This window comes from Xyrauchen texanus, chromosome 44 (genome assembly GCF_025860055.1).
Source record: "Xyrauchen texanus isolate HMW12.3.18 chromosome 44, RBS_HiC_50CHRs, whole genome shotgun sequence".
NCBI lineage: Eukaryota > Metazoa > Chordata > Actinopteri > Cypriniformes > Catostomidae > Xyrauchen > Xyrauchen texanus.
The window spans coordinates 13,575,762-13,588,994 of NC_068319.1; the positions used below are offsets into that span (position 1 = coordinate 13,575,762).

General features: G+C 37.5%; 1 protein-coding gene across 2 annotated transcripts; it reads right to left on the minus strand.

The window, feature by feature from the left end:
- Positions 1-7,499: 7,499 nt before the first annotated feature.
- LOC127637078 (CREB/ATF bZIP transcription factor-like) lies at positions 7,500-12,843 on the minus strand. 2 transcript variants are annotated; one of them, XM_052117987.1, is made up of 3 exons: positions 12,658-12,843; positions 10,785-11,859; positions 7,500-10,300 (listed from the first exon to the last, which is right to left on the minus strand). In XM_052117987.1, the coding sequence occupies exon 2, from the start codon at positions 11,800-11,802 to the stop codon at positions 11,041-11,043; it is 762 nt and encodes a 253-aa protein (XP_051973947.1). In that variant the 5' UTR covers positions 11,803-11,859; positions 12,658-12,843; the 3' UTR covers positions 7,500-10,300; positions 10,785-11,040. The 2 variants fall into 2 exon arrangements, with proteins under 2 accessions (XP_051973947.1, XP_051973948.1); XM_052117988.1 differs by lacking the exon at positions 7,500-10,300 and having other exon boundaries at positions 11,063-11,205; positions 11,306-11,859.
- Positions 12,844-13,233: the final 390 nt, after the last annotated feature.

The following is a 13,233-nucleotide window of genomic DNA, read 5'->3' on the forward strand; positions in this document are numbered from 1 at the left end:
TGGTCAGTTGAAGTGACTGTTTGTAACCTCAATACTGCAAATGTATTGGCTTCCTTGCTAATTGTTTGAATGAATCCTGACTTTGGACCCAAAGAAAGATCCATATTCTTTCACAAACTTAAACAGAATCTGACAGCACATTAAAGAATTGATGGGATTCTCGAATCCCTGTAATTAACCTTCATATTAATCTTTGCATTTACAATGGGACGTGGTTATACTTTATAATCAGTCATACATTTTACTCCCTATATTTCCAACTAAGGGAATGTTTAAATTGCATGCTCAGAAGAACTACAGAAACTCAAAAATGTTCTCTAAAGCTAACTATTGCATAATAATACCACATGGGTGCATATGTCCTCAAGCTTTTTTTGAACCTGAGTATAAATAAAATAGTGAGAGGTTTCTGGATATCCATTAAGCCAGTCTGATTTTCTTATAAAGACAAGGGATTGTGAGGACGAGCTTATGAGGAACACATTTAAAATACCAAAGGCAGAGGAATGCATCTCCTGCCACATCAGCAAGGTTAAAAATAAAGCAGCAGAATGTGCCCACTTGCTTGAGAATGAACTATGGAATTAGCTATTGTCACATCAGCAGACCAAACACATGCAATCTAAATGAAACAAATGCTAAAAATGAAAAGATTAACCCTTAAACATTTGTGTGCTGCTCAACAAATCATTTTTAGCTTCATTTTGCATCTCTTGTGCTTTCTTTGACCTATTTTCCCACAGATAGATAAATGCAAAGCGCATTTCATACAAATGTTCTTTTTGAATACAGTTCAAACAGAAACCTAATGTTCCTACAAGCCTACCTATGAGAGCTTGGAACAGGCTGCTTTTGAAGATGCCCATGACTCTTAAGATGGCAGCTTTGAGCTGTTGTTCCTCTGGTTTCTTCAGCATGGAGCAGTAGTCCTCCAGGAGGCTTATTGCCCTGGCTGTGTCTGCAAGTCACAACAGAAAGAATAAAGTTATTCTCTTGGCATACATTTTTTAATTTAACATGTAACAATTTGGAACTTTTTGAAATATTTATTAGGCTGCTGTCTCACACTGTGTTATAAGCAGGATGGGGTCACACCACATTGTTTATATTAAAAGAAAAAAAATTATCTAGCTATTTGGCAGATAAATAATTTGATGCAATGCTTAATGATTTGAGATTACCTGAAAAGCATCACGTTTTACTTTCAAAGAGGCATCCCTTGAATTGAAATAAACAAATTAATGAAATATACTTCAACACTAAATAAATACTATGTAAGTGAATGGTGATTGAGACTAAAATACTGCCTAACATTTCTTTTTCTCGTTCCACAGAAGAAAGTACTGTAAGTCATATGGGTTTGGCACAACGTGGTGATAAGTAAAGGATGACCTATCTATCCTTTTAACTACACTACATCATCATAACTTCACAACAAAATATCAACTCAATATTTACAAACTGCTGGAAAATTTTGGCTGGAAATCATCTGCTAAGAACATAATGCAAATATCCATGTTGATTAAAACATGGGGTCTCCTGACTCACAGATGGTCTTGCAGAGTCACTTCACACTTTCATAACATAACACTACCCACAGACCCTGATGTGCCCTTTACTACTGCGACAGATCATTAGCATGAGTGAGCATGACTCAGTCACTTAGTACCACAGACAAACAGACACTAAGGACCGGACAGGGATTCATTCCTGTCATTGACAGAGTCCTTTAAGGAAAGGGATTTACACTGCAGCAAAAACTGGAAGACCAATGTAGCCACTTTAACACACTCAAAAATGCATTAGAACTATCAATACGCATGGGAAGGATTATTGAGCATGCAGAAATCAGAGTGTGCACCACAAAATCAAACCAATAAGTCTATAGAACAGACCTTTCAAAGAAGTATCTAAGTAAGCCATTAGAATAATTAAAGTGTTTAAGTATAGATCAGAGAATCATACCTGTAGCAAGATAAGGTCAAACTTTAGGTTTTAACGGATTAGTTCACCCAAATTGAAAATTCTCTCATCACTAACTCCCATCCCAGATGTGTATGACTTTCGTTCTAACATTAAGATTTTTAGAAGAATATCTCAGCTCTGTATGTTAATACAAGCGAATGGTGACCAGAACTCCAAAAGCTCCAAAAAAGGAGATAAATTATATTAAGGCAGCATAAAAGTGATCCATAAGACACCAGTGGTTTAATCAAGGTCTTCTGAAGTGATTTAATTGTTTTTGTGTGAGAACAGACCAAAATATAGCTTCTTTTTGACTGTACATCTTGACAGCAGTCTCCTTGGCAATCATGATTTCAAGCTCGATTACACTTCCTATAGCGCAATCTAGTGATCTGCGCATTCATCAAGCACTAAGAAGTGTAATCAAATTTTAAATCATGATCATGCCTAGAAACTGCAATGACAAGATGTACAGTGAAATAGTACATTAAGTCAAAGAGTTATATTTTGGTTTCTCACTACAAGGCGATCATATCGCTTCAGAAGACACTGATTAAACCACTGAAGTCTGATGGAATTTTTGTATGGACCTACAGAGTATAAATATTTTTCTACAAATCTTTGTGTTCTGCATGAGGGTGAGTAAATTATGAGAGAATTTTAATTTTTGGGTGAACAATCCCTTTGTGATGAGGAGGGCGGGGCTGAATGCGTCTCTCTCTCTCTCTCTCTCAAACTGGTGCCTCCAGCTTCCCTTTATCTCACTCTCCTGCTGATTAGCTGATTCAGCGGCAGCCATGTATCATCATGGCCCAGCCTTGCCCTCCTTCTTGTCAAACACTTTAAAGACTTTTGGTCTGTTTCTCACTAAAAGCTGATTAAATGGTTATATGATTATTCATATAACGAGGTTTGGGCCATACAAATTACGGGAGATTCCTGGGAGAAATAACAAAACGGAAGGGGGACGGGAGATGGGTGTGAAATACGGAAGACTCCTGGAAAAAAACGGCAGTGTTGACAGGTATGGTACCCATGTGCACTTGCAAACTGTAATCTGGCTTTTTTGGGTGGGGGCAATTTTGGAGCAGTGGCTTATTCCTTGCTGAGCAGCCTTTCAGGTTATGTCGATAAAGGACTTGTTTTACTGTGGATATAGATACTTGTCAACCTGTTTCCTCCAGCATCTTCACAAGCTCCTTTGCTGTTGTTCTGGGATTGATTTGGACTTTTCGCACCAAACTAAATTCATCTCTAGGACACAGAATGCGTCTCCTTCCTGAGCGGTACGATGGCTGCGTGGTCCCATGGTGTTTATTCTTGTGTACTATTGTTTGTAAAAATGAACGTGGTACCTTCAGGCATTTGGAAATTGCTCCCAAGGATGAACCAGACTTGTGGAGGTCCACAATTTGTTTTCTGAGGTCTTGGTTGATTTCTTTAGATTTTCCCATGATGTCAAGCAAAGGGGTACTGAGTTTGAAGATAGGCCTTAAAATATATCCACAGGTACACCTCCTATTCAGTACATCTCCTTTCAGAAGCTAATTGGCTAAAGGCTTGACATAATTAAAGGCATGGCACGGTTAACTTAGCATATGTAAACTTCTGACCCTCTGGAATTGTGATATAGTCAATTAAAAGTGAAACAATCTGTCTGTAAACAAATGTTGGAAACATTACTCCAGTCATGCACAAAGTAGATGTCCTAAACAACTTGCCAAAACTATAGTTTGCTAATATAAAATCTGTGGAGTGGTTAAAAAATGAGTGTATGTAAACTTCTGACTTCCACTGTATGTGTGTGTGTATATATATATATATATATCTCATTACCTTTGTTAAATATTTTATACAATTCTCACCTTTTTTTCTTAAGGGCATAATTACTCCTGCATGTCCTTGTGGGATTGTCACACGTGAAAAGACCAGAACAAAACTTTCACCCTCATTCGCTGAAAGTGTCTGAAAGAAACTGTCACCAGTTAAAGTGATAGATTACAGCTCAGTTCGTTGATGTAGATGTAAAAACGAACCGAATGGCATCTCTCATGTCGTGTCTTGTAATTCTCAAGCGAAACAGAGAAACACACACGTTGAAACATCTTGCAGAAAACACAGCGGCCACCAATGATCAGCAGTATGGGAAATAATTCCATAATCCAATAGTAAGAGTGGATAATTATCAAGTGCACCTTGGTGTGGATGAGCCCATGAGAATGGCAGACTCTGTTTCCAAAGTTTCAAAATGGTCAGGCTTGATTTTATTTTCGGTATTGAGGTATGCAACAATTATTCTTGCTGGAATATTCGCACAACCACCGACTCCTTAAAGGCCTTTGGTGTTTTTATGAACTCTACAAAATACTCCATCCGTAACACATCCTATTCATAAGAATAGATTTAAATAGAAAAGTAAAAGCAGCCCTGACAGAGATATTATAAGAATTGTACACGCATTTCTTCTCAACTAAATCTATTCACTAGTTTTGCCCCAAGGGGCCACATACTACATAAAATTGGAGAGAGTCTCCAATACATATTTTGTCTTGGATCAAATTCAGTCAGTATGTTCTGATCAAGCATTATTGTAGGCTACATCCGATCCAATATAACAACTATAAATTGACATCTAGCAACTGCTTAATGAATAAGCATCTCTAATTACTCATATGACTTTATGAAAGTTGGATGGTGCATGCTTTTAAACAGTTCCTCAAGATGCACAACAACTTGCGTTGTATCAGTAGTGATCAAACACTGAAAATACTAATAGTAATGTCAAATTGTGAAGAAGAAAAAAATAGTGTACTAAACATAAGATTACATTTTTACTATTCTTACTAGATTCAATAAAGTTAAGATTAGTCTCTAAAATCCCAAAGTTGTCATTAATAAAAACATTTAAGTGGTCCTAATAAAACAGAACTTGAAATGTCACATTTTGGAATCATAACTCAAATGTATTCGTTCTTTAAACTTGACTTTGACTACTCAAAATTATCAAGTATAAAACTGTGGCTGTGTGGAACAACCTGTGTGGTGCCTTTGCGCTTGAATAAATTATGTATGTTTGGTAAAAAAAAAAGAAACGTATGTATGAAAATAATCTTTTTTTATGTATATAGATTAAGTTCTTATGACTATTGTTGTTGTTTTGTTATCAGGTTGATAATTGAGATTTGAAGTCACCATGAGGGTGATTATATTGTTACCTCTGGTGAACTTAGAGCCTGTTAAGTTGAAACCATTTTGGTTTTACTCAGTTGTACTTTACAGAAGTGCAGATTTATGTGCACTAAGAAGTACTGAGTAATGTGCCATATGGGTAACCTAGAAGCCAGTCATAACTCCCATTATACTGTACAGTGTTATAACCCAATTTAAATAATTCAATCAAAACAACAATACTTTAATTACAGATGAGATATATATTTCTGGTTAATTTTACTTTAAAAAAAATTAAGTTCAGTTTACTTGAGCCAAATGAGTATGTTTACATAGAAAAAGCATGTAAACTGATTGCCAACTCAACTAATTAGATTTTACAGTGAATAAAGTTCGTGTGTTTTATGGTTTATAATCTGAATAACCAAAACAATATCTACAAGTTAGATTTTTCTTGAAGGAGAACATTATTTTAAAATAGACAAAGTTTCACGTCACTTAATAACTGAGCTTCGAAATCCCATTAAAACTATAATTAAATAGACTATTCGGTATTTAAAATTAGGATCGTTTTTACTAAACAAGGCAGGCGGTTTTGCTGGATGTATTTCCCCTGATGAAACAGCAGCCTGTCGGCGCGACACCTGTCGGAAAACACCTGCAGTTTTCATCCAGCTTTCCGCTCCACAATTAGCAAACTGACAAAATATATCCCAAATGTCTTCTTCCAGATGTCCACATTTATAGTAAACAATAACTTAACTTCCGTCCCAGTCACGCTGTCCCTTTTTTCGGGGAGCCTCACAGCGTATTTTTGCCAAAGCTGGTTTTCAGACTCACTCTACGGTGGGTGCAGTATCACCAACAGCAGCAGCATCACCAGTTTCGCTTTAGCAACGAGAAGGTTGACCCGCTGGGATTGACACGGCGTTCCACCAATGGCGTGCGTCCATTCTGGCGTTTGGCGCACGGACGGACCAATGGGAATCGTCGTAATGTTTCTGAATCTTGGGGTCAGAGTTGACTGAAACGTGGGGTTAGACATGGCTGTGCACTGTTGACAAAGAGAACCGTGACCGGCGAACAGCGGATGGAATGGAAGTAGTTTAGCGTTTAATTTGAAGGATCATCCGTAGTTTTGATTGTTTAATGGCAGTTTTGAATGAAAGTGAGGCAACCGGTTTGTTGTCAAGCAATCAGGCATCAAGCGATGTGAAAACAACCCATCTTTCATTATTTTTATATTTATTTAGATGAAGTACTATTTTGTCTGTCGTGCTGTATCAGTACACCTCCTCTACGGTTTCGCGTTTCAGACATGTTCGCAAAAATGTCGTCACTTCAATGCAGACCAGTTGTTCACATTTAAATGTCTCACCTCTTAAATCAATATGTGAAAGCCCCAGACCAAGAAGTGTCGAGGGCCCCTGTTATAGAAATGTTTCCTGATATTGACAGGTAAATTAAATATATACCGTTACAACGCACCTTTCAACCAACTGCAGAGTTAATGTTTTCTGTTTGTAATCCCGACAGAAAGCTGATTTCATACAGCCCCATATATCTGGATGACAGTAACTTGTACCAACGTGCATTCAATGTCACCCAAGGGTGATTTACTTCCAGTCTTCCCATGGCTATTTTTCCAACTGCGACACTCACAAAGCCTTTAATGTCAGGTATGGTTGCAAGATTGTATGAAACGTGTGCATAGTATTGAAATATTAAGGGTCTTTATTTTAATTTTAGGTGACCTGAAATGCACATGTACCCTTCTTTGAGGGGCATTATATATCCAATTTTGTTGGTCTTACCTATGAATGCTGGTCTTGCAGCCAGGTATGTCCTCAATGAGCTTGATTGTTCTTTCTTGTTTTGAAATTACAAATGGACACTCATTTTATATGACATTTCATCCACGTTTTAAAGGTACAACAGCATACCTATACCAGAGAAAGGGAATGTTTTGCGACTCTATATGAACCTGATCAAACCCATTGTACGGATAATGTATACAGTTCTACTGCTGCAGGCTTTATTTGGAACCTATCCAAGTTCCAAATAATTTGACATCTACGTGAAAATTTTGAAAATACCCAATTCTAATGGTGAGGACCTTCAAGATTATTCTGTTATAACCACTGTAATATTTGTGTTAAGTGAAACATCCCTATCTACTGTTGTGACCCTGTTTTATAGTTATGTTCTTGCATTTGATACGTTTTTACCCTCAAGAAATTTTGGGTTGGGGAAACATTTGTCATGACGATCATTAAATTATGCACTTGTCCACTTCACCTTTGAACTCGTTGGCCAAGTTACTCAGATTTACTCACATTCAAAGATAACCTGAATCAAGTTTAAGTATTTAATGCAGTTCCCTTCAACAATTTAATATTCTTAGGACATCAACAATCTTTAAAAAGTTTAGAATCACCAAGACATTTGTTCCTAAAAAAAATAAATAAATTGATGCTTCTGTTCTCCAAGGATGCATTTTTCAACAGTTATTACTTCAGTCTACAGAGAAAAGTCACCTAATCCTTAAATTATTTTAACGTGGTAATTTAGTATCTTTTTTGTAGTTGAAAATGTTTTGCTGCTTAATAAAGTGTGGAGCTCACAATACAGTGTCCTTTTTCATTTCCTGAAAGTCACTTACACTTCCAAGTCTAATTTTGGTTAGAAAACTGGCCAAAAAAAGAAAAGAAACTTTTCTCTAAAAACAGCTACAACTATGGTACAAACCAGTTACATATTTGGGAAGAGCTACATATAGCATGGGATGAAACCGCACCTGTAGAATAGAATAGACTGACTACTACAATGCCATGGAGGATTCTTGGATGAACGAAGTTTGAATACAGCATTTAATTAAATAGAAAGTAATTTGTTACATAATAGTCTATACTGCAATCCTTAAAAATGTTAGAAGTACCATTGGTGTACAACTTTTTTTTTTTTTTTCAAAGACAAAAATACCACAGCACTTAACTTTAGAATGGTAATGTAAACCACAGCGACATTATAGATGTTACCAAGATAAAACAAAACCTTAACTAGAGCTACAGTATGCTCATGAAACTACTATTTTGTGTGCGCAAGAAAGTAGAGTGGATAAACAGTGGTGTTAAATGTCAATGCCCTTTTGTCAGTGTTCAACTTACCAAATTATAATATGGAGAACATTTACATTGATTAGATACTGTTAGCAACTGGGCTACAAGTGCACTTTTCCCAATACTGCAACATTAAGAATTAAGTGCGTTTGTGCACACTCCAATCCCCAACCACAATTATGAACCAAAACAATTCTGAAATGTAAGGGTAGAAATAAGCAAATTACTGTGTCATCTTTTACTTTTGTTTGGAGACTACTTGGAGTACTCCTGTGTCTTACCTACCTGGGGGTGGGATCGATAAGACACAGGAAAAAAAAAATAATAATTCCATTGTTGGCCAAAGGATTCAATATGATAATGGTGCCATTCATGTGGACTGCAATATGGAATCCTTGAAACAAAAAAAATGCATCAACAACAGTAGCTGGGTTTTCATCCAACAATTTGAGCATTTTGAAATTGTGAATAAGAAATCCTGAATAGAATCATTTGAGACGCGAATACATTCTCAAAATCAGCTTAAAATGTAAATGCGCTTGGAGTAGGTGGATTGTACAGAGTTTTGCATTAGTTAAAATGCACATTAAGGTGCAATTCGCAAAACAATGACGTGTTTTGATCATTTGTGCACATGTTATGTGTGTGCAATAGCTTGATGTGACAGTCTAAATGAAAAGTCAGACCGTGGCAAACATTTCTTCAAACATAGCTATCGGAAGGGTTTAACCCACAGCTGGACGTTAACAGTGGGTCCACAAAATCCACCAGAACAGTTGAGCAGGGGCACTCCAGGTATGCGGACTGGCAGCGTGGTCGCAGCAGCCATTTCAGCACTCATATCAGATATTGTAATTTTTCTGTGCTGTCTCCAGGCAGCATTTAATAAATCAAGGTACAATTGCTCCAATCCTGCAAATAGAACTCTCCCAGAGGCAAGAGGTCATTCAACTGCTACATTGACATGGTGGGCTCCCTCAATGCGCATGATGTAGTGGAAGGATACATACAACGACTATATTTTAGTAGAATTTTCAGAAATGTGCAACATTTTGATGGAAACCCTGCTAGATAAACATTTCAGAACTGCTTTGGTTGATCTGCAACATCAGAGAAATGTTACCAATAAAAGACCTTTAGCAGACAAAATAGCAGTTCATTTGTATAGTGGCTCATGTCACTAATGGAGCCCTTAAATGCATTGTTCATCTAAAAATGTAATTCTGGCCTCATTTACTTACCTTCATGTTGTTCCAAACCCACAAGACAGAATAGGACTCTCAATGGAATGGGGTCTTTCACTTGAATGGTGAATGTTGTCTGTCAGTTCCTAAAATACTGCCTAACATCTCCTTTTGTGTTCCACGGAAGAGAGTCTGTCATTCGGGTTTAGAACAACATAAAGATGAATAAATGGCGATACTAATTTATGGCTGAACCATCTCTTAAAATAAATTCTGCCATATAGATTGTATTTAATGGGGAGAAATCATCACCACTTTCTCCACTTTGAGGAGAGGTAAGATAAGGCTCTTGTAGAGAGCGAAGAAAGTGCTGTCTAAAAAGAGAAGGAAAGTACAGTTAATACTTTTGGGACACAATGTACATTACTCATGAGTGTTCAAACAATCAAAATTTATTACAATTTATTTCAAAACAGCTGTAGCCATGGGCCTCCACAGTCTTTGGATTTCCATTCCATCTTACATATAGATTACTACTTTTCAGAAATCATAAGCCTTTGAAAATCCTGTTTCTGAACATACAATATTCTGTTTATGTGGACTACTGTGAAATAAAGCCCAAGTGCTTTCCATAACATGAAGAATCACAAATGACACAGATGTTGTGCAAGCAATCATTAAGAACAGGAGTTTAAACACTCACTTAGATGCTAACTTAGCCAGACAACATCTGATGTCTTGGGGTGTGATGGAGAGCCAGTAAAAGCGGTAACTTACACTCATGTACTACCTTTTTAAATTTACCAGGGCCATGATGCAAGGTGCTGGTCCCGACTCTTCTGCTTTCCCCCACAGCAAAATCCACTTTAGCATAAAGAAAAATAAGGGTTCTACATGAAAAACATTCTTCAGAAAAAAAGCGATATTTCAGAAAGGGCTAATTCTTTCAACAAAATACAAGCTGGCATAAACTTGTTAAAATTGATGCTCCAAAGACTTAATAACAGGTGCATTCATTATTAACAGGTTATATAAAGATAATCTCAAGCCCTTTGTGAAACATCACTCATTTACATTTTTCTATTAAACTTTCTCCATTTACTACTTCCCTAAGTCTGTTTAACTGAAATGACATACCACGATTCATTGTATAAAGTAAACAATCCAAAGTATGCAACTCAAAACTATTTGAAACAATGCTTACTTTGTTTTTCATATTCTTTTTAAACTTATATCAAAGAAAAAAAAACAAAAAACAAATTTTCAGTTCATATTGTGCCTTGAACTGGCAAAAAGCACTGTCTTCTAGGAGTTAACCATGTGCAGTCTTCAATATCTTGATCCTTACCATGGTTTTCGGCAGTCTATGATGTTCTGTGATGCGCTCATCCAGCATGGCGGACCAAGCACCTAGAAAAAAACTGTCAACAAGTTTAGCAGTAACTTGTATTGAAAGCAGCTTCCACAGTCATGCCATTCAAGACCTGCACACATTTAAACAGTTAACTCTACATTTGACAACTATTGTCATCATGTCCCCTCAATAGTCATTAATCGTGCAAAGCTCAGTCTCGTGAAACGCTGAAAAGGTAAAATACTTGACCCTACATTTTATGCGACAAGCTTGAACTCTCTGCACACTTGGTGCAGAATTCCACTGAGACATGGTCTTTGTCCACATGCAGGCAGATGCCACCTGCAGTATCTTTGTCTTCCACCTTCACCCTCTTCCTCGGCATGGCATAATCGTGTTCGTTCTTGTTGGACTCCTGGAAAAGCGAGTTAGAAAATTTCATGCCGTTCACACCGCTCAATCTAGACAACAGCTGTGCCAGCATGCTCTCATTAGCCAACACGGCTCTCAAGTACCTAGTTTCATTCTCCAGTTCTTCCACTCTCTCACTGAGGTTTCCATTTTCCTGTTTGAGAATCCGGTTCTCTGACGTCAACGAGCCAACTCTTTGCTCCAGGCCACTGACGTACTCTTTCTTCTTCAAACGGTTCATCCTTGCCGCCATGGCGTTCTTGTTGATAATTCGATCGGAGACACCTTGCAGTTTTGACCTGTGGACCCCACCTCTGTGGCGGGATGAGGAAACATCTGCCACCAGATTCTGATCTGTCTTGTCGTTGGTCAATGTATGCGTTTCAAAGTTGCTGAAAGAATCAAGCACATCGTTGTCCAGGTCCCAGTTGAAATCAGAGCCAAACAGCTCATCCAGGCCCCAATCATTGGTGTCACTTTCTGGAGAAGTGTGCGTGCTTGCATCACTCGCATTACCAGTTTTTAAAGCAACATCACTCTCGTGGGAGGCACTTGTACATGTGACATTAAGGCCGTTTCTTCCTCTTTTTCTGGTGATCATGGCTACCGCCGTGGTTCTGGTTAGTAACCGCCTTAAATCTGTAAATCTTAACGGTGTCTGTAAAACAAACGAATCGGATTAAGATTGAGCTGAAAACTCAACTACACAAATACTAAAAATGTCAATAGATTAAGCGTGGGCATCGCAGTGATTGTTTATTCACAATTACAAATTGCTACATACTACGCATGAGATAAAGTCGTGTTTATGAATTTAGCTTCATTTTAAAACATCCTGCGGGATTACGTATTATGCGCCATTTTATACTCATTTAAATAGCATTTAGCCGATAATCTTAATCTTTTATTACCTAATTGAAAGACTACATGGGAAAGTTTGTACTTAAAGAAAAACGTTCGTACCATTAATAATGAACCGGAAGGCAATACCAAATTGTAAACGCTTATAAAATTTAAAGAAATGGTTGGCAGATAGAGGACTTCAAGAATAACATAATCTTTCCCTTATACATCTGTATACATTTAAACCTGAACGCTCAAAGACAATACAATGTTAGCATAACGCTTAAACGATGCAGAACAAAATTAAGAGGACTGAGAGAGAATTTGATTAAATCGAGACAGACGCAGATTTATGCAAACAATAATAAGCTATTGAGGCGAAGCATCGCTATGTGGCCATTTTAAGTGAAGGCTAGCAATACTAATTCCCAGTAGTGTTTAACTTATTGAGCGCTATCCAATTCACCACTTAATATAAATTACAGCAATATATTTTAAATGTCATATTTGTTTTTGTTAAACAGGCCGCAGTATCTCGCCTAATCCTCGTGACACTGCGGTTTTCTTCAACATCGAAAACTACAAATGTTTGTTTCTAACCGAAGCAACTTACCTTAAAGTGCAGACTGCGTACGTGAGACGTATATTCTTGTAGGTGGTGAAGAATGCCGTGGAAATTCAAATAACAGGAAAAAGAAAAAAAAAGAAGATAAGGTTTGAGCTTGGAAATTGGGGCTCCTTCAGAGCACCAACGCGGGCCCAACGACGACACTGCGACGAACTAAAATGGCGCACATTGTATTATGGCGGAACTTTACGTAGAGGAGGAGCAAATCTGGGTATGATCAAAGTTCCTTCAAGGCAGGTCAGTCCACTCGGCAGCCATCTTTGGAACGCATATGGGAAGATATGTTCTATGTAAACAAGCGGCATAAAAGTAAACCTCCTACAAACTTGAATGGGGAAATATCGATATATCCAAAATGCTTGGTAAAGATTACGATAAAACAACAACAGTATCGTAATTTTGGATTATTTAACCCAGACCACGCTAAAGAACGCGATTATGATACTGGTTTATCTAATGCGCATTCTCGAGTTGATTGACAGGCCATTTATGTATCTTAAAGTTGATTGGCTCTTTTTCCTGTAAGGTGAGACTTCCTTTGTTATATCCCTGGACCGTACC